The 21,948-nt window shown below is 48.4% G+C and overlaps 1 protein-coding gene across 2 annotated transcripts in view; it reads left to right on the top strand.

The window, feature by feature from the left end:
- LOC134965589 (membrane-spanning 4-domains subfamily A member 4D-like) overlaps positions 1 to 21,948 on the top strand; it is a 103,164-nt gene that overhangs the window by 38,256 nt on the left and 42,960 nt on the right. For both annotated transcript variants that reach the window (XM_063941944.1, XM_063941943.1), the window contains exon 4: positions 2,686 to 2,742. In XM_063941944.1, coding sequence (XP_063798014.1) covers positions 2,686 to 2,742 — 57 coding nt within the window. The remainder of the gene's footprint in view (positions 1 to 2,685; positions 2,743 to 21,948) is intronic.

The raw sequence follows: 21,948 nt of genomic DNA, 5'->3' as shown, positions 1-21,948 counted from the left end.
AGTTATGAATATTGCTATCCAGCAACCCTTTTAAAACATCCCACATTTCCGAAGTGTTCTTGTTATTAAACAGAACCTCCCACTCTATGTCGTTAAGTGCACATCTAAGCATACTGAAATGAGCCTTCCTAAAGTTAACAGTTTTGGTGGAACCCCTGTAGCTATGTTTCCTGAAACTGATGTCGAATGTGATCATATAGTGATCACTGTTACCTAAAGTCTCCCCAACTTTAGTGTTTGATATAATGTCCACATTATTAGTAATTACTAGATCCAGGGTAGTTTTACCCCTAGTTGGGTCCTCGACAAATTGAGACAAGTAGTGATCACTAAACATATTTAAGAACCTGATGCGAGGGGCATTAGCACATGAATCGTTACTCCAGTTTAAATCCGGGTAATTAAAATCCCCAATGACAAGGATGTCCCCCAATCCTGCAGCCATTTTGATTTGCTGCAATAGTTGTTCTTCCTCATGTATGATAATATCCGGCTGTTTGTAGCACGTGCCTATGACTAGTTTAGTTTTTTTGCATCAATTCCCCCACTTGAGATTTCAACCCATAGTGACTCCACATTATCGCCAGTCTCCTCATAGATAACCTCCTTTAGGTATGGTTTAAGTGATGGTTTAACATAATGACATTCACCTCCTCCTCTTTTGTTAGCCCTGTCCCTCCTAAAAAGAGAATACCCCTCCAAGATAGCAACCCAGTCGTGAGAGTCGTCCCACCATGTTTCCGCAATACCTATAATGTCATACTCAGCCTTTGATGCTAACAATTCCAATTCCCCCATTTTGCCTGCTAGACTTCTTGCGTTTGCAAGCATACATTTTAGTTTATCGGTTCCTTTATTTGTTTGTTTTCCTACAGATTTACCATCCTGGTTAACTAGTGCATCCGTAGAGATAATGATACAGACTGTCCTTCTCGCTCCCTCTCCAACCCCACCGTACTTAGTATTGCCCACCTTACTTTTCTCTTTGGTCAACCCAATGTTCCCATCTAAAATCACCGCCCTGACATAAGTATTTTCCCTTAAGTCCCGTACAACATTTTCTATAGTCTGTAATGATGACACATAATTGTTATTATTTAATTCTTTAGCAATACCTTTCTTAACACCCTTAATAGAACCCATGTAAATACCCTTACCGGCTGCACTTTCCCTCCCCCCTTCACCCCCATTTATCTCACTACCACCATCCCTACTATACTCGCTGCATGACCCATAGTTTCTAGCTAAACCCTCCCCCCAGGCTCCTAGTTTAAAAGCTCCTCCAACCTACTAACCATCCTACCCCCCAGCCCCACAGCCTCTTCCTCATTCAGGTTGAATCCGTCACGAGAAAAAAGATGGCGCCTGACTGAGAAGTCCGCCCAGTGTTCCAAGAACACAAACCCCTCTTTCCTACACCTGAAGAGGTCGCATAGCAAAGTTCCATAGGTGTCTGCCCATTGATCTAGCCCTGCATGGCCAACTTTCTCTTGTCTTCTTGTATCTTAGATAGGATAAAAAGCTCACACTCTGTATTGGGCATATGTTACACTGCCTGTTTGAATCAGTGAGTGATAATAGAGAGCTTTGCAATGCTTTATTGTTGGTGCTTTCAGACAGGGCTGGGTTAACAACTGTGGAGACAGGGCAGTCATCCAGGTCACCCCAGGCCTAGCTACACCCAGTGTCAGACTGGGGCATGAAGGGCCTACCAGGCGAATGCAGTGGCAGGGGCCCATTTTCAGGGGTATGGCCAGCTGCCACAGAGGCTTGGATAACCAATAGAGAGTACATAGTCTGGGCCCCTTGATAAATATATATAGTCAGTAAATACTGCTAGTGCATCATGATAATGTACCAGATTAATAATAACAATGCACTGTAGGGAATACACCATAGTCCTGTGCAGTATAAGGTAACATATGTATAATGTATAATTCAAGTGCACAGTCTGGAATCTGATCCCTAGAGGAGGAGGAGGGACCTAGGCAGTGGGACCCTCCGGGGGTTTACCCTGTGCCCTTGTGGAGGGACACTACTGCATATGTGACCTGGGGTTTCTGTGTGGCATAACGTAGACTAGGGGCACCACAGTGCGTTAAGACATTTTTGGTGCTGAGAATAGGTACAAATGATGGCCCTGATTTAGAGGTGGAAGCTACTACAACGCCCACTTGCACCTGTTTGCGGAGTCGCGGCAAATGCAAGCACTATGACACTCACTTTCTGCATCTCTGTACACTGTAATAGCACCGGTGACCCTTGGCACGCCATCTACGGCAGGTGCAGTTTCGCCATCTAACATGACCTCTGTAGGAGTGGCTATGCATCTGAGAACACGGCTGCTGTCACTGACACGCACATGACACACCCGTAACACCCACAAAACAGTTTGCGTGCAACTCAGAACCAGGTCCTGTACTTTTTAAAAACATCGCCAGCATGTCTTGGTGACAATTTTATACGTAGGGGTCCCCACAATCTAGTCGCCCTTCTTTCAGGAGGACTTGCATGAGTTATATACTGTATGTGAAATTCTGAATTTTCGCTTCCTTTTACAGTGTATCTTTAATGGTAGACATGTTTTATAATACATTGACTGTGATCAAAATTGTGTCATTTCTCCTTGGTGATCCCTTGATGCAACATAAAATCTAAGTGGACATTTTTGCTTTTCTCTTTTAGTATATTTGTTCTGGGTCACTCTCAGTTGCTGCATCGGCCAAACCCACAGTGGGGAAGGTAAGAACAAACAAGAAATCTGGGTGAAACCATACTCCATTAACTTAGGCTACCCCCTTGTTTTTTTCAATGTCAGCATCTCCCCTCTCTTAGTTGGGAGGCTTGCCACCTAGTAGCAGCTGGTGGGTGCATGGGCAAACCTCCTGATTACCACTGAAATTTGGTAAAGTGAAAAGATTTCACTCGGTTGCTCCTGCAGTGGAGAGTGAGACAGAGCATCTGCTCTCTGGGCTGACAGTCATGTGATCACCTGGGACACTCATGGGATCAAGGCCCTCATTCCGAGTTGTTCGCTCGCTAGCTGCTTTTAGCAGCAGTGCAAACGCTAAGCCGCCGCCCTCTGGGAGTGTATCTTAGCTTAGCAGAAGTGCGAACGAAAGGATCGCAGTGCTGCTACAAAAAAAGATTGTGCCGTTTCAGAGTAGCTCGAGACCTACTCCTACCTTGCGATCTCTTCAGACTATTTAGTTCCTGTTTTGACGTCACAAACACGCCCTGCGTTCGGCCAGCCATGCCTACTTTTTTCCAGCCACTCCTGCGTTTTTATCTGGCACGCCTGCGTTTTTTCACACACTCCCCGAAAACGGTCAGTTATCTCCCAGAAACACCCACTTCCTGTCAATCACTCTGCGGTCAGCAGTGCGACTGAAAAGCGTCGCTCGACCTTGTTTGAAACTGCTATGGCTTTTGTGAAAGTACGACCCGCGTGCGCAGTGCGCCCCATATCCATGCGCAGAATTGCCATTTTTTGACCTAATCGCTGCGAACGAAAGCAGCTAGCGATCAACTGGGAATGAGGGCCCAAGTGTGCAAATAAGTGAGTAAGTATGGCCATTGGTGGGCTAACCATCGATTGGCACCATCGGAGGTTCCATCAATAACATCAATTCACCATAGTTTCATTGAGTCCCTTTGTACTTAAAGAATCCAAAATGAAAATCTATTTTGCCTCTCTCTGAAGCAACAATTTACCTCTAGCACCACCTCTAGTAAGAGGTGGTACATGGGGGGTAATTCCAAGTTGATCGCAGCAGGATTTTTGATAGCAATTGGGCAAAACCATGTGCACTGCAGGGGAGGCAGATATAACATGTGCAGAAAGAGTTAGATTTGGGTGGGATATTTTGTTTCTGTGCAGGGTAAATACTGGCTGCTTTATTTTTACATTGCAAATTAGATTGCAGATTGAACACACCCCACCCAAATCTAACGCTCTCTGCACATGTTATATCTGCCCCCCCCCCTGCAGTGCACATGGTTTTGCCCAACTGCTAAAAAATTTCCTGCTGCGATCAACTTGGAATTACCCCCCATGTGCACTGCAGGTGGGGCGGATGTAATGGGCAGAGAGAGTTAGATTTGAGTGGGGAGTGTTCAAACTGAAATCTAAATTGCAGTGTAAAAATAAAGCAGTCAGTATTTACCCTGCACAGAACAAAATAACCCACCCAAATCTAAATCTCTCTGCACATGTTACATCTGTCTCCTCCTTCAGTGCACATGGTTTTGCCCCTTAGAGAAAGATTTTGCTGCTGCGATCAGGTCTGAATTAGGCCCTTAGTACTACAAGTGAGGAAATGTTTGATCTTGAAAGCACGGCCTGTATGAGGATGTTTAATCGTGGCGCCAGTTAACATATATCCGCATGTCACACATCCTGCACAAGAATCGTTTTTAGACATTTGCAGGAAATTAGATTGAATTTTCCCCCCAAAATTTAGAAACATCTGTATGAACTACTGTAGATAATCTTTTATGTTTTTGCCACTGGAATAACATGGCATAATGCTCTTATGTTGGAATACTTGTAATTCTTTGTCAGAATTTATAATTGGCCAATTGGTTTGAATTGCCTTTCTAATTTCTCTAACGTCCTTGAGGATGCTGGGACTCCGTAAGGACCATGGGGGATAGACGGGCTCCGCAGGAGATAGGGCACTTTAAGAAAGCTTTGTATTCTGGGTGTGCACTGGCTCCTCCCTCTATGCCCCTCCTCCAGACCTCAGTTTTACACTGTGCCCAGAGGGAAATGGGTGCACTGCAGGGAGCTCCCCTGAGTTCTCTGCCTAGAAAGCATTTTTGTTTGGATTTTTTCTATATATTTACAGGGAGCACTGCTGGCAACAGGCTCCCTGCATCGAGGGACTGAGGAGAGAGGGGCAGACCTTCTTAAATGATAGGCTCTGCTTCCTCGGCTACTGGACACCATTAGCTCCAGAGGGGGTGAACACAGGTTCGTCCTGGGCGTTCACTCCCAGAGCCGCCCCGCCGTTCTCCTCACAGAGCCAGAAGAAACGAAGTCAGAAGACGTCTCAGGCGGCAGAAGTCTTCAGAGCTTCACTGAGGTAACGCACAGCACTGCAGCTGTGCGTTATTGCTCCCATACACCTCACACACTCCGGTCACTGTAAGGGTGCAGGGCGCAGGGGGGGGCGCCCTGGGCAGCAATATAACACCTCTCTTATGGCAAAAGACAATATACATGTAAGGTGGGCACATGTAAGGTATATAAAAGAGCCCCCGCCATTTTTTAATAACTTTGAGCGGGACAGAAGCCCGTCACCGAGGGGGCGGGGCTTCTCCCTCAGCACTCACCAGCGCCATTTTCTCTCCACAGCACCGCTGAGAGGAAGCTCTCCGGACTCTCCCCTGCTTTACACACGGTGAAAGGGGGTTTGAAGGAGAGGGCCACATAATTGGCGTTTTATTACTACTCAGCGCTTCTGGAAAAGGGCATTCTGTGTTTTTTTTCCAGGGGTATAGCGCTGGGGTGTGTGCTGGCATACTCTCTCTCTGTCTCTCCAAAGGGCCTTAAAGGGGATACTGTCTTCAGAAAAGAGTTTCCCTGTGTGTGTGAAGTGTGTCGGTACGCGTGTGTCGACATGTTTGACGAGGAAGGCTCGCTAAATGTGGAGGGGGAGTGCTTGAATGTCATGTCGCTGTCGGCAACGCCAACACCGAAATGGGTGGATATGCTGAATGTCTTAAATGCAGATGTCAATCTATTGCATAAAAGGTTAGACAAGGCTGAAGCTAGGGATCAGTCAGGTAGCCATACCATGCCTGTCCCTGTGGCGCCAGCACCTTCGGGGTCTCAGAAGCGCACCATATCCCAGATCGATGACACAGATACCGACACGGATACTGACTCTAGTGTCGACTATGAAGATGCAAAATTACAGCCTAGGGTGGCAAAAGGTATTTGGTACATGATTATTGCCATTAAAGAGGTTTTGCATATTACTGAGGAACCCCCTGTCCCTGACACGAGGGTACACATGTATAAAGGGAAAAAGCCTGAGGTCACCTTTCCGTCCTCATTTGAGCTGAGCGAATTGTGCGAAAAGGCTTGGGAATCTCCAGATAGGAGACCACAAGTTCCCAAAAGGATTCTTATGGCGTATCCTTTTCCACAAACGGATAGGATACGATGGGAATCTTCGCCTAAAGTAGACAATGCGCTGACACGCTTATCCAAAAAGGTGGCACTGCCTTCTCAGGATACGGCTTCCCTCAAGGATCCTGCTGATCGCAGGCAGGAAATTACCATGAAGCACATTTACACTCATTCAGGTACTATTGTTAGACCGGCTATAGCGTCGGCCTGGGTTTGTAGTGCTGTTGTGGCATGGGCAGATTCCTTATCTACGGAGATTGACACCTTAGATAGGAATGCCATTTTAATGACCATAGAGCATATCAGAGATGCTGCCTTGTATATGAGAGATGCTCAAAGAGACATTTGTTTATTAAGCTCCAGAATAAACGCTATGTCTATTTCTGCTAGGCGGCTCTTGTGGACCCGACAGTGGACGGGAGATGCCGATTCAAAGCGGCATATGGAGTCCTTGCCTTACAAAGGGGAGGAGTTGTTTGGAGACGGCCTCTCGGACCTTGTCTCTACTGCTACGGCTGGTTAGTCGAATTTCTTACCTTATGTCCCCCCGCAGCATACAAAAAAGGCACCTCATTATCAAATGCAGTCCTTTCGTTCCAATAAGAGCAAGAAGGTACGGGGATCGTCCTTTGTTGCCAGAGGAAAAGGCAAGGGAAAAAAGCTGCACACAGCTAGTTCCCATGAGCAGAAGTTCTCCCCTGCATCTGCAAAGTCCACCGCATGACGCTGGGGCTTCCCGGGGGGAGGCAGATCTAGTGGGGGCTCGTCTTCGGTTTTTCAGCCACGTCTGGGTTCACTCGCAGGTGGATCCCTGGGCATTAGAGATTGTTTCTCAGGGATACAGGCTGGAATTCGAAGACTTGCCTCCTCGCCGGTTTTTCAAATCGGCTCTGCCGGCTTCCCCGTCAGAGAGGGAGCTAGTGTTAGCAGCAATCCAATAATTGTATATTCAACAGGTGATTGTCACAGTTCCTCATCTCCAGCAAGGAGAGGATATTACTCAACCCTGTTTGTGGTCCCGAAACCAGACGGTTCGGTCAGACCCATTTTAAATCTAAAATCCATGAACCTGTACTTGAAGAGGTTCAAGTTCAAAATGGAATCACTCAGGGCGGTCATCGCCAGCCTGGAGGGGGGGGGGGATTGGATGGTGTCCCTGGACATAAAGGATGCTTACCTTCATGTTTTCCGATATTCCCCCCTCACCAGGCGTTCCTGAGATTTGTAGTGCAGGACTGTCACTACTAATTTCAGACGTTGCCGTTTGGGCTTTCCACGGCCCCGAGAATTTTCACCAAGGTAATGGCGGAAATGATGGTGCTCCTGCGCAGGCAGGGTGTCACAATTATCCCATACATGGACGATCTCCTCATAAAGGCGAGATCTCGGGAGAAGTTGCTGGACAGCGTGTCTCTGTCCATGAAGACGTTGCAGTTACACGGCTGGATTCTCAATATACCGATGTCCCAGCTAGTCCCTACAACGCGTCTGACCTTTTTGGGCCTGATTCTAGACACAGAAAAGGTTTTTCTTCTGATCGAAAAGGTTCAGGAGCTCATAGCCCTGGCCAGGAACCTATTAAAGCCAAAAAAGGTTTCAGTGCATCATTGCACACGGGTTCTGGGGAAGATGGTGGCTTCATACGAGGCCATCCCCTTCGGCAGGTTCCATGCGAGGACTTTTCAATGGGACCTCTTGGACAAGTGGTCCGGGTCCCATTTACAAATGCATCAAAGGATCACCCTGTCTCCCAGGACCAGGGTATCTCTCCTGTGGTGGCTGCACAGTGCTCACCTACTAGAGGGTCGCAGGTTCGGCATTCAGGACTGGGTCCTGGTGACCACGGACGCAAGCCTCCGAGGCTGGGGAGCAGTCACACTGGGAAGAAATTTCCAAGGTCTCTGGTCAAATCTAGAGACTTGTCTCCACATCAACGTCCTGGAGTTGAGGGCCATATACAACGCCCTGCGTCAAGCGGAGAAATTGCTCCGGGAAAAAACGGTTCTGATTCAGTCAGACAATGTCACGGCAGTGGCTCATATAAACCGCCAAGGCGGAACAAGAAGCAGAGTGGCCATGGCAGAAGCGACCAGGATTCTACGCTGGGCGGAAGGCCATGTAAGCGCACTATCAGCAGTGTTCATCCCGGGGGTGGACAACTGGGAGGCGGACTTCCTCAGCAGGCACGACCTGCATCCGGGAGAGTGGGGACTTCATCAAGAAGTCTTCGCACAGATCACGGGTCGGTGGGGACTGCCTCAAATAGACATGATGGCATCCCGTCTCAACAAAAAGCTAAAGCGGTATTGCGCCAGGTCAAGGGACCCTCAGGCGGTAGCGGTAGACGCTCTGGTGACACCTTGGGTGTTCAGATCGGTCTGTGTTTCCTCCTCTTCCTCTCATACCCAAGGTGTTGCGAATAATAAGAATAAGCAGGGTCAGAACAATCCTCATTGTTCCAGATTGGCCACGGAGGACTTGGTATCCGGAGCTGCAAGAGTTGCTCACAGAAGATCTGTGGCCTCTTCCTCTAAGGCAGGACCTGCTGCAGCAGGGGCCCTGTCTGTTCCAAGACTTACTGCGGCTGCGTTTGACAGAATGGCGGTTGAACGCCGGATCCTAGCGGAAAAAGGGATTCCGGAGGAGGTCATTACTACCCTGATCAAGGCTAGGAAAGACGTGACGTTGAAACATTATCACCGTATATGGCGAAAATATGTTTCTTGGTGTGAGGCCAGAGCTGCTCCTACGGAGGAGTTCCATTTGGGCCGTCTACTTCACTTCCTTCAAACAGGAGTGAATTTGGGCCTAAAATTAGGGTCCATAAAGGTCCAAATTTCGGCCTTATCCATTTTCTTTCAAAGAGAATTGGCCTCTCTTCCTGAAGTACAGACTTTTGTGAAGGGAGTGCTGCATATTCAGCCTCCCTTTGTACCTCCGGTGGCGCCTTGGGATCTTAACATGGTGTTACGTTTCCTCAAGTCACCTTGGTTTGAACCACTCAAAACAGTGGAGTTGAAATACCTCACGTGGAAAGTGGTCATGTTGTTGGCATTAGCTTCGGCAAGGCGTGTTTCAGAATTGGCGGCTTTATTACATAAAAGCCCATACTTGGTTTTTCACGTGGATAGGGCAGAGTTGAGGACTCGTCCTCAATTTCTGCCAAAAGTGGTCTCATCTTTTCATGTGAACCAACCTATTGTCGTGGCTGTGGCTACACGGGACTTGGAGGATTCCGAGTCCATGGATGTGGTCAGGGCTTTGAAGATTTATGTGACCAGAACGGCTAGGATCAGGAAGACTGAAGCTCTGTTTGTTCTGTATGCGGCCAACAAGGTTGGTGCTCCTGTTTCAAAGCAGACTATTGCTCGCTGGATCTGTAACACGATTCAGCAGGCGCATTTTACGGCAGGATTACCATTGCCTAAATCGGTTAAGGCCCATTCCACTAGGAAGGTGGGCTCTTCTTGGGTGGCTGCCCGAGGGGTCTCGGCATTACAGTTGTGCCGAGCAGCTACTTGGTCGGGGTCAAACACCTTTGCAAAGTTCTATAAGTTTGATACCCTGGCTGAGGAGGACCTCCTGTTTGCTCAAGCGGTGCTGCAGAGTCATCCGCACTCTCCCGCCCGTTTGGGAGCTTTGGTATAATCCCCATGGTCCTTACGGAGTCCCAGCATCCTCAAGGACGTTAGAGAAAATAAGATTTTACTTACCGGTAAATCTATTTCTCGTAGTCCGTAGAGGATGCTGGGCGCCCGTCCCATGTGCGGACTTCTTCTGCAAGACTTGTTTATAGTTATTGCTTACATAAGGGTTATGTTATAGTTTATCGGTTGACCCGAGGCTATGTTGTTGTTCATACTGTTAACTGGGTAGTTTATCACAAGTTATATGGTGTGATTGGTGTGGCTGGTATGGATCTCGCCCTTAGATTTACAAAAATCCTTCCTCGTACTGTCCATCTCCTCTGGGCACAGTTTCCCTAACTGAGGTCTGGAGAAGGGGCATAGAGGGAGGAGCCAGTGCACACCCAGAATCCAAAGCTTTCTTAAAGTGCCCTATCTCCTGCGGAGCCCGTCTATCCCCCATGGTCCTTACGGAGTCCTAGCATCCTCTACGGACTACGAGAAATAGATTTACCGGTAAGTAAAATCTTATTTTTACAGCTACTCGTGTTATAACGGGTAGGCCAGATAATACCTCAGGGTCCCCACACTGCCACAAACATTGCTCATTTGCTGGCTCACAGTGGCGCCGGGTCTTGGCGCCTGCCGACTGCAGTAGGTAAGCAGTAGAGGGCTCTGTGTTGCCTCTACTTACCTGCTAGAGTCGGCAGGCTCTAGGACCCAGAGCTGCTGTTACCAGATTCACTGCTATCACAGTGCAACGAATTAAGTGCTGGGAAGTCCTCCTATCTACATCCAGTGGCCAGACGACTCCCATTGATCCCTCACTGCAGTAAGCGGTGGAGCATGTTGGATTGTGATTAGGGAGGCCAATACTGGGGCATTTTTTTCAATACTGGGGATCGGGATTGAAAATTGCAGGATTGAACTGTGATTCAATATTCCTCCTACCCCATCCCCGCCCATTTCAAGTTCAGATAAAAATAATAATAATAATAACATACTCACTATGCAGTAAAGCAGTCCAGAGGTAGGCAGGAGCACAGTCTGGCGGCGTCCTTCTCCATTTAAGATCAAGGCAGGTGTGCAGCTGAAGATGCAGCGGGCCGCCGGAGAGAAGGTGTGCGGATGCGCAGCGTGATCTCACTGACGTCACGCCCCACACAGCCGGTCAGCCGGGGCCCACTGCATCTTCAAAAAAACACAATGCGCATGCGCAGTTTAATCCCGTGAATCCCAGGATTGGAGGCTCCAATCCCGGAATTCAAATCCCGGCATTTTTGGCCTCAAATCCCGGGATTCCGCCAATCCCGCGATTGGACATCCTAATTTGATCAATTTTGTTGGTGACGCCACCGAAACCTAGTTGCCCCGGGGCCACCCACAAGCCTTAATCTGACCCGGACAGAAAGAGCAAGCCAAGCAAAATCTTTTTCCTTTACCTTGTTCCAAAAATAACCATGAGGTCTGCTCACTGGCCCTCATTCCGAGTTGGTCGCTCGCAAGCGGATTTTAGCAGATTTGCTCATGCTAAGCCGCCGCCTACTGGGAGTGAATCTTAGCATCTTAAAAATGCGAACGATGTATTCGCAATATTGCGATTACACACCTCGTAGCAGTTTCTGAGTAGCTCCAGACTTACTCGGCATCTGCGATCAGTTCAGTGCTTGTCGTTCCTGGTTTGACGTCACAAACACACCCAGCGTTCGCCCAGACACTCCCCCGTTTCTCCGGCCACTCCTGCGTTTTTTCCGGAAACGGTAGCGTTTTTTTCCCACACGCCCATAAAACGCCGTGTTTCCGCCCAGTAACACCCATTTCCTGTCAATCACACTACGATCGCCGGAGCGAAGAAAAAGCCGTGAGTAAAAATACTATCTTCATTGTTAAATTACTTGGCGCAGTCGCAGTGCAATGATACCTGCCTTTAGAAAAAGACGCCCTGCTGGCGTTGAAACGCGTTAAGGACACAGGCTTTTTCCGCAAGGATCCACACTCTCATTAGCTGCTGCATTTACGCATTGTCCGTGCAAAGGAGCCCGCTCACATAGCACCGATATTGGGAGCACCTGCACCTGCACTTTATCTCCAATCCCCGTTGCTACGGCCGACCACGCCATCAGGGGAAGTGCAATCTACGGGTGCTGTTCCCCTTCAGCCCGGCGCAGACCGGTAAACTCCGGAAATCCAGCCTACAGCCTCCCGTCTGCAAGTGCGGAGGTACCGGAGGCAGTGCTAACCATCTGAACGGCTTGCTGAGGCTCACTGCACGGCGCAGCACCACTCATACCCGCTGAGGCTCTGGTGTGTGTCTCTGATAGACTAGCGAGACGACACCAGGGAGCAAGGACAGAACAGGCTCCTGCCCAGCGGAGGTAACTCACCAATGCACCTTCATAACCTACAATCCACAGCAATGGATTTGTGACGTGTACAGTACCTTCTGGTATACTAAGGCGTGAGTGACTCATGTTATGATATCACATTAATTATTTACACATATATGTTATATTTTATATTTAAATTTTGATTGCATCAAAAGTGTATTTAATACAGTGAAAATCATTCAGGCACTGTCACCTACTAAATATGTGCATATAGGTTTACTAATTACAACTGGTTTTCTGAGGAATTGATTAAGAAGCCTTATTATAGTGCACATTTTTTATCATTGTGAATTTTGTCATATTATTTTATTCTCCCGGGAGTGTGTTGTAACCTTATTCATTGTACTTAAATAAATGTTTTTATACTTTAATTGATTGTCAAGCGCCACCTGTTATTTTGTCGAATATTGCGCATGCGTACTAAGTGGAATTTCACTGCGATGCGATGAAAATTACCGAGCGAACGACTCGGAATGAGGGCCACTGCCCCCCAGCTGTTGCTAAGTGATAGCCCTTTTCCCTAGAACAATGGTTTTCAATTCCAGTCCTCAAGTATCACCAACAGGACATGTTTTGTGATTTTTTTAATCATGCACAGGTGAATTAATCTTTTTTGTTTGGTCAATAATAATAATCTCACGTGATCCCACAGATGGGATCTGGTCTCTAGGTTGACAGTGTCTAGGTCGACCACTATTGGTCGACAGTAACTAGGTCGACAGTGTTTCTAGGTCGACATGTTCTAGGTCGACAGGTCAAAAGGTCGACATGAGTTTTTCACGATTTTTTCTTTTTTTGAATCTTTTCATACTTCACGATCCACGTGGACTACGATTGGAACGGTAACCTTTCCCGAAGTTCGCTTGCCATGCGAGGGGACACGGTGCACTAATTGGGGTTCCCGGTCACTCTACGAAGAAAACAACACCAAAAAAACATAAAAAACTCATGTCGACCTTTTGACCTGTCGACCTAGACCATTGATGGCTAACCTTGACACTCCAGATGTTGTTGATCTACACATCCCAGCATGCCCTGCTACAGTTTTGCTATTTGGCCTTGCTAAAACTGATGCAGGGCATGCTGGGATGTGTAGTTCAACAACAGCTGGAGTGTCAAGGTTAGCCATCACTGACCTAGAGCCTGTCGACCTAAAGACCATGTCAACCTAGAGACCCTGTCGATCTAGTTACTGTCGACCAATAGTGGTCGACCTAGTTACTATCTACCTTCTATACCACACCCCCACAGACAAATATCCTCATTACATGACCTGTCGGAAACACTTGAGGGTTGAGGTCAGAACCACTGATCAAGAATAAAGCAAGTTTGAATGTCAAAGATTCCTGCAAACAGCTATTCCTATGTTCTCCTCCTCTTTCACTCTTATACTGACCCCTCCTCTTACTCTTATTCCTCTTTCACTGTTATCGCATTCCATTTCTTTTACACTCAGCCCTCTACACCTGTTTCTCCATCAGCTCACGCATTTTTTCCCCTCTCAGTTTCTCTTTCATTCTTCACCTCCTCCCTCTTTCGCATTCAGCCTTCTGAGATTTACCCCTCCTCCTCAAACACTGTCTCCTCCTCCTTCATACTTATTCTCACTCACTCCTGTCAACCACACTTCCTATTTCACTCTAATCTCTTCCTTTTTCACTCTCAGACTCCTCCTCCTTTTTCACTCTCAGTCCCCCGCCTCCTTTTTTCACTCTCAGGAGCAGATTTATTAAGCCTGGTGAAGTGATAAAGTGGAAGGTGACAACGCACCAGCCAATCAGCTCCTAACTTCCATGTTACAGGCTGGGTTTGAAAAATGACAGTTAGGAGCTGACTGGCTGGTGCTTTATCACCTTCCACTTTATCACTTCACCAGGCTTTATAAATCAGCCCCTCAGTCTCCTCCTTAGCCCCTGTCTCCTTTTTTATCACTCTAAGGCCCTCCTCTTTTTCTCTCTAAGTCACTCTATCCCAGTGGTGCAAGTAAAAAACATTTCTTAGTGGTACTATGTGCGCGCGGCGAAGGCGTGTGCGCCAAAAAATGGGTGTGGCCACATGCCACATGGGGTGTGGCCAATGAAAACTGGGGCATGATACCATATGGGGGGCCAGATACACATATGCCCCCAGTGCTAGATATGCCCCCACAGTGCCACATACACATATGCCCCCACAGTACCAGATACGCCCCCACTGTGCCAGATACACATATGCCCCCAGCAGTGCCAGGTATGCTCCTACAGTGCCTGATATGCCCTCACAGTGCCAGGTACACAAAGGCCCGACAGTGCCATGTACACAAAGGCCCGACAGTGCCAGGTACACAAAGGCCCGACAGTGCCAGGAACACAAATGCCCCACAGTGCCAGGTACACAAATGCCCCACAGTGCCAGATACACAAATGCTCCACAGTGCATATCTCCCCCCCCCCCCCATGCTGATCATCGCTGCTGTTGTTCTCTTAGCTGCTGTGTGAGGGGAGGAGAACGCAGTGCGCGCCTCTACTGCTGCTTTGTTAGCCAATCAGAGCTTGTGGACCGGCAGCCAATCAGGAGCCGCAGCTGCCGGTCCACGAACTCTGATTGGCTAACGAACTGGCGCCTCATTTGAGATTCACACTGCCGGAGACCAGACTTCACTGAGCATTGAGTGGCAGGAGAGGCGCGCACTGCGCTTTCCTCCCCCCACACAGCAGCAGCAGCAAGCATGTCAATCGGGCCAGCAGTACTGTGTACCGGCTGGCAATTTTGCCCCTTACCACCATACTTGCAGCACTGCCCCTCTCCCCGTCACTCCCCACCCCCTCCAAACACCATTCCTCCATGTCACATCCCCCCTACTCTCATGGGCCCCACCAAACTACCTTCTTCTTAGCGTCTCTGATTTTCCTCCTACCCTCCTCCCGCCAAAGCACTGTTCAAGCACCAGCAGCCAGTCAGATAGTCCTGACTCCTCAGTCTGAGTCACGGTGGTCACCTCACCACCGTGACCGGCGACCATGGCGGAGGCGGCGGTTGCTGCAGCTGCTGGGCTCCTCCGTGCATGCAGGAGCCAATTAGGCGGAGGCAGAGGCTTTATTGTGAGCCGCAGCTGGGACTTTGGGATTCAGCGGCTGGCGGGGCATACATTTGATTAAAAAAACAAAACAAAACTACAGCGGGGCGGGTGATACGGCGTACCAGCAACATATTTCTTAAAGGTACGCCGTACCACCGCTCTATCCCTTTTTCAGCCCCAGTCACATTTCCCTTCCCCTTTCACACTCAGCTCCCTCTCCTCTTCCACTTTAGAACCAATTACCCCATTGCACTGAATCCTAGTGTGTACATGTATACATGTAGAAGGGATTATAGATTGTAAACTTCACTGGGGCAGGGACTGACGTAAATGGTCAAATATTCTCTGTAAAGCACTGCAGAATATGTGTGCACTATTTAAATGACTGCTAACAGTAATTAAAAAATATTGTATTGGTAATGAGCTTTAAGAAGCAGCCATTCTGTTCATCTCCTAGACCAGACATCTAAATTCAGCCCTGCCCCGGCAATGATCGTCATATTTGAAAACAATTGTGGTGTTGGGATCCTTTTACCTTCTAGTTACTGCTACCAACTCATACCACCAGAACCGTCCCTTACATTCTCTACATTTGAGGTCCATGCTATACGCCTCTTCCAACCAGTCCATCTTAGAGTAGCTGTCATTTACCGCCCCCAAATTCATTGACAACTTTGCTTTCTGGCTTCCTCACTTCCTCTCTTCTGACATTCCATTCATTATCCTAGGTGATTTCAACATCCCTATCGATATCCCCACACAATCCCCTGCCTCTAAACTCCTTAACCTCACCTCTTCACTTGGACTCTCCCAGTGGACCTCCTCACCCTCCCATGTGAATGGGAGTTCACTGGATCTGGTCTTCACTCACCGTTGTGATATTTCTGATTTCTCCAACTCCCCATTTCCCCTCTCTGACCACCCCCTGCTCTCCTTTAACCTACCTCTCTCTGCTTCCCCATCTCTACCTCCTAAGGCTACGATCACTAAGCGTAACATTGAGGCTATTGACACCACATTCCTTTCCTCCCTGTTTGACTCACTTCTCTCTCCTATACTGTCTCTCTCATGCCCTGAACAAGCCACTTCCATATACAATGCATCCCTTACTTCTGCTCTTGACTCTGTTGCTCAACCACTATTCACCCTCGCAAATTAACACCTCAACCCTGGCACACTAAATACACCAGATATCTGCAAACATGCTCACGTACTGCTGAGCACTGGAGGAAATCATGCTCTAAGGCAGATTTCCTCCATTTCAAACTTATGCTCTCATCCTTCAGTGCTGGCTGCCCTTTCCCTTGCTAAACAGTCATACTTCAAGAACCTCATCTCCTCCCAGTCTTCCAACCCCCGGCGCCTCTTTGCCACTCTCAACTCACTCCTCTGCCCACCTCCACCTCGTCTCCCCTACTCACTCTCTGCTCTTGACTTTGCCACTTACTTCACGTCCAAAATTGATTCCATACGTCAGGACATCACATCACACCAGACCATCATCAACCAGCCTCCTCCCATAACTTACCACCCCTCCCCATCCCTCTCACCAACTCTTACATCTTTCTCCCATGCATCTGGTGAGAAAGTCATGGCCCTCATTCGTTCCTCTCCCCTTACCACCTCCCCTTTTGACCCTATACCCTCCCGCCTCCTCCGCTACCTCTCTCCTTCTGACAGTTCCCATCTTTCCCACCTTCTCAATCTCTCTCTCTCATCAGGCACTGTCCCCTCTGCCTTCAAGCATGCACTCATCTCTCCTCTTCTTAAAAAACCTACCCTTGATCCAAACACTCTCTCCAACTACTGACCCATATCTCTTCTCCCTTTTGCCTCCAAACTCCTTGAGCGTATTGTCTACAACCACCTTACTTCCTTTCTTTCCTCACACTCACTTCTTGACCCATTCCAGTCTGGCTTCCGTCCTCTCCACTCCACTGAAACTGCCCTTACAAAAGTCTGCAATGACCTCCATGCTGCTAAATCTAAGGGCCACTACTCTCTACTTATTCTTCTTGATCTCTCTGCTGCTTTTGACACTGTGGACCACCCTCTCCTACTGCAAATCCTTCACTCCATTGGTCTGCGTGATACTGCCCTCTCTTGGCTGTCTTCCTACCTCTCTGACCATTCATTCTCCATCTCCTCTCATGACTCCACCTCCCCCTCACTTCCACTAACTGTAGGTGTACCCCAAGGATCTGTTCTTGGTCCTCTTCTTTTCTCTCTCTATACATCCTCACTAGGTAAGTTCATTAACTCTTTTGATTTCCAATATCATCTCTATGCTGATGACACTCAAATCTATCTTTCCTCTCCGGACCTCTCCTCTGCTCTTCTCACTCGAATCTCCAACTGTCTCTCTGCTATTTCTTTTTCATCCACTAGGGGTCACTGGAGTACTCTTGGGATATGGACGGCTTCCACTGGAAGAAGGCACTGAATAAATTAATTTTTGAAACTACTCCTCCCCTCCATATCCCAGAGTACCTCAGTGTTTTTTCTGTGCTCGACACAGTTAGAAGGCTTGTGGAGTTTGTCCACATTTATTGGAATTTTTTCTAAGTTTTTCTTTTTTTCATCGATTGCCACATCCCTTCCCCCCTTCCAATAGGCGTGGGTCCGGGATAGTGGAAGCTGCTACAGAGCAGCTGTGGGTGTCGGACCTCTCTAAAAAGAGCTCCCTCACACCACGTGCAGGCTGCCTGCAAGAAGCTGGACAGAGCTTGAACAAGAAGCCCCGTCATAGCCCTCACTACAGAGAGTCCAGGTATGTTGGGTAGGGGCGGTCAGCTCACGCTGCCGCCCCGCTGTGTGGGGAACTGTATTGGGGAGAGCACCCGCCGCCGCTTCCAGCACTGACACCGCTGACAAGCCCCGCCGTTACCCGGAGTTGCGCGTGCATAGGCCGCTTCACGGCTCTATGCTATGCGCTCTCCGGCTCCCGCTGGCCGCTGCTTCCAGCGCCGCCGCATCTAATGAGATCCCCGCTGTCCCTGAGCCACACGTGCATAGGCCGCTCCACGGCTCCATGCTGTGCGTTCCACGGCTCCTCCGGCTCCGTGTACAGAGAGCAGTACACGGAGCACGGGGGGTGGGGGTGGGGGAGGCACATAAGAAGGTGCAACAGTGATACAGGGGTTTTTTAGTAGGCTATTAAGCCTTGTATCAGAATATGTATATATTTGCAGTTTAGTGAGGATAATCTGCATTTTTGTTTGTGTTATACTGGAAACTTGGATATTTAACCATGCTTCCTGTTTTTTTTCCTGTTTCCAGGGTTCCTATACTACATCTCTACTAAGACGCAGGGGTGTTAGGGGAATTTGGGATCAGGTTTTTCATATTACTGGCGTGCACTGCATTTTGCCAGATATATATATATATATATACAAGAACCTTAGTGCTATTTACTGAGTCGTGCAAATTGTCTCTGTTTGTAGTTTGTATTGTCTGTCTGCATAATGAGTAAGGCACCAGCAAAGTCTAAAAAGCTATTTGCTTGTCATGTCTGTAAAAGTGTGTTGCCTGATGGATCTACCACATGTACAGTATTTTTTGTGAATTTAGCTACAAATACGATTTCCACTCCAGTTTTAAAGCCAGTTTCATCTCCGGACCCTCCATGGGCTATGCTTGCAAATGTTCTGGTTGGATTGCAATCAGAATTGGCCGCCACTCGTCAAGAGCGGGAGGCGGCAAGATCTGAGTCTAAGATGAGACCGCTAGAGTTACCAGAGGGGTCTCAATCTGGCCAAAAGTCCAAGTCCACCTTGGGTGGAAGGGATGTTTCTTTTGTCTTATAATTTGCCAGTTTCTGCTATGCTAGACCTCACTGCGGATGAGGGTGAGGAGGGCGAAATAGACCAGCAGTCAGATAGTGACGATTTTGACAGCCCGGGCATTGATAATCTCATCAGAGCGGTGCGTCAGTCTCTGAAGTTTACAGAAACTGAGGAGCCTCTGACAAATGATGAAGTAGTCTTTACTAAACGACAGAGATCTCCGATGTGTTTTCTTGTTTCGGAATCTCTTAATAAAATGTTATTAGAAACACGAAAGAATCCGGATAAACGGTTTTCTATACCTTGCAGATTTAAGTCGAGTTACCCGTTTCCAGAGTCCATGACAGCTACATGGGAGAATCCGCCATTGGTGGATTCGTCCGTATCTAAGCTTACAAGGAAATTAACCATACCAGTACCAACTGCTACTACGCTTAAAGACCCTGCAGACCGTAAAATAGAAGCTTTGCTAAAGTCCATGTATATAGCAGCAGGAGTGCTGCTGAGACCTGGGTTGGTTGGCATTTGGGTAACTAAGGCGCTAATGGTATGGATAAAAGAGCTCAAGTCGGCTCTACAGGACGATCATCTTATACTTCTCGCTGATCAAATCTGGGAAGCTGCTGACTATCTATGTACAGCTTCTACTGACGTATGTCAGCTTACTTCTCGCCTTTCATCATCGCTAGTCACAGCACGACGAGCACTCTTGCTACGTTCTTGGCAAGCGGAGGTCAAAAAAGGTATAGAGGCGTTACCTTACGGTGGCGAGAAGCTGTCCTGAATTGGACAGATGGATTTCTGAGGCCACGGGAGGAAAGTCTGTTTTCTTACCAGTGCCTCCAACGGTACCTAGACGCAAATATTCTGGTCCGGCGTTCAAATCCTTTAGAACTCAGTCCTTTTGTGGGTGGGGAAGAGGAGTGGCCACGCTTGGTAGAAGAGGTCGGGGACGTGGTGCCCAACAAACCAACACAAGTCGTCAAGACGCTAAGGTCGCCAACAAGCCAGTGGCATGACGGGCTCCCAGCCCATCTCGGATCTCCAATTGTGGGAGCACGCCTTCAGACGTTTCAGGGGGCGTGGCTTCAGACGTCCACAGATGGGTGGATCCGCAATTTAGGGTTAAAAGGTTACAAAATAGAGTTCGATTGTCTTCCGCCAATGCGGTTTTTCAAGACAGGTCTGCCTGTGTCGGACGACAAGAAGGCGGTTCTGCAGATTGCCATTCAGTCTCTGCTGAATGCAGCAGTTTGATTCCGGTCCCTGTACAACAACAGGGGCAGGGTTATTATTCCAGTCTGTTTGTGGTACCAAAGCCAGACGGGTCGGTCAGGCCAATATTGAACTTAAAGGGCCTCAATCAGTACGTCACTTACTACAGATTCAAGATGGAATCTCTGCGGTCAGTAATTGCAGGGTTAGAGCCACAGGAATTCATGATTGCGCTGGATCTCAAAGATGCGTACCTACACATTCCGATTTGGCCACCTCATCAGAGGTTCTTGCGGTTTGCAATACGGCAAGACCATTACCAGTTTCAGGCTCTACCGTTTGGCCTTTCATCAGCGCCTCGGGTATTCACCAAGGTGATGTCGGTGATGATAGCTCATCTCAGATCCCTAGGAGTAATAATTGTTCCGTATCTGGACGATTTGCTCATCAAGGCTCCGTCTCAACAGATGCTTCTCCAACAGGCGTTGCTAACATACAATGTACTAGTTTTGGCACGGTTGGATAGTCAATTTCAAGAAATCACATCTGATTCCGTCTCAGCGACTTCAATTGCTAGGTATGATTCTCGATACAGTAAATCAAAGAATTTACCTACCAGAGAAGGTTCAGGTCATTCGTCATCTAGTACAATTAGTACTCAAGCCACGCACAGTCTCGGTACATTTGTGCATTCGCCTCTTAGGCACAATGGTGGCAGCTTTCGAAGCGCTTCAGTTCGGAAGATTTCACTCACGTCCTTTTCAACTAGATGTGCTAGCACAATGGTCGGGCTCGCATCTGCAGATTCACCACAGGGTGAAGTTGTCGCCACAGGCCAGAGTGTCTCTTCTCTGGTGGTTAAAAGTACACAATCTAACCGCAGGGAAACGGTTTGGCATCTGGAATTGGATAATTCTATCGACAGACGCGAGTCTCAGAGGCTGGGGAGCTGTAGTTCAAAGTTGTCGGCTCCAGGGTCTCTGGGCAGATCACGAAAGATTGCTGTCTATAAATGTCCTGGAACTCCGGGCAATTTACAATGCGCTATGACAAGCAGTGCACATGTTTCGGTTTCAGACTGTCCAGGTGCAGTCAGACAATGCGACGGCGGTCGCATACATCAAGAAGCAAGGAGGAACGAGAAGCCGCATGGCAATGCGGAAAGTAGCTCGGATCCTCAGGTGGGCTGAATATCACCAGGTGATATTGTCAGCAGTGTTCATTCCGGGAGTGGACAACTGGGAGGCAGATTATCTCAGTCGTCGGGATTTTCATCCAGGAGGATGGGCATTAAATCCAGAAGTGTTTCACATGTTGGTCCAAAGGTGGGGTTACCCTCAAGTGGATCTGATGGCATCTCGCCACAATCACCAAATGCCCCAGTATGTGTCCAGAACGAGAGATCCAAAGGCGGTGGCGGTGGATGCTCTCACAGTTGCGTGGCCGTACAGCCTCGTTTATCTGTTTCCACCGTTTCCGCTGCTCCCTCTGTTGCTAAAACGGATCAAGAGAGAGTCCGTCACAGTCATACTAGTGGCGCCTCATTGGCCTCGGAGAGCTTGGTTCTCGGATCTCCGCGGACTACTCGCAGACGATCCTTGGCCGCTCCCACTACGTCCGGACCTGTTACAACAGGGTCCGTTCCTTTACCCTGATTTAGCGCGGCTGCGTTTGACGGGGTGGCTGCTGAGACCGCCCTCTTAAGAAGAGAGGGCATTCCTGAATCGGTTATACCAAC

The sequence above is a fragment of the Pseudophryne corroboree genome, chromosome 10 (assembly GCF_028390025.1).
Source record: "Pseudophryne corroboree isolate aPseCor3 chromosome 10, aPseCor3.hap2, whole genome shotgun sequence".
Lineage (NCBI taxonomy): Eukaryota > Metazoa > Chordata > Amphibia > Anura > Myobatrachidae > Pseudophryne > Pseudophryne corroboree.
Note: the sequence above shows the minus strand (reverse complement) of the source record. Positions and strands in the feature narration are given on the sequence as shown.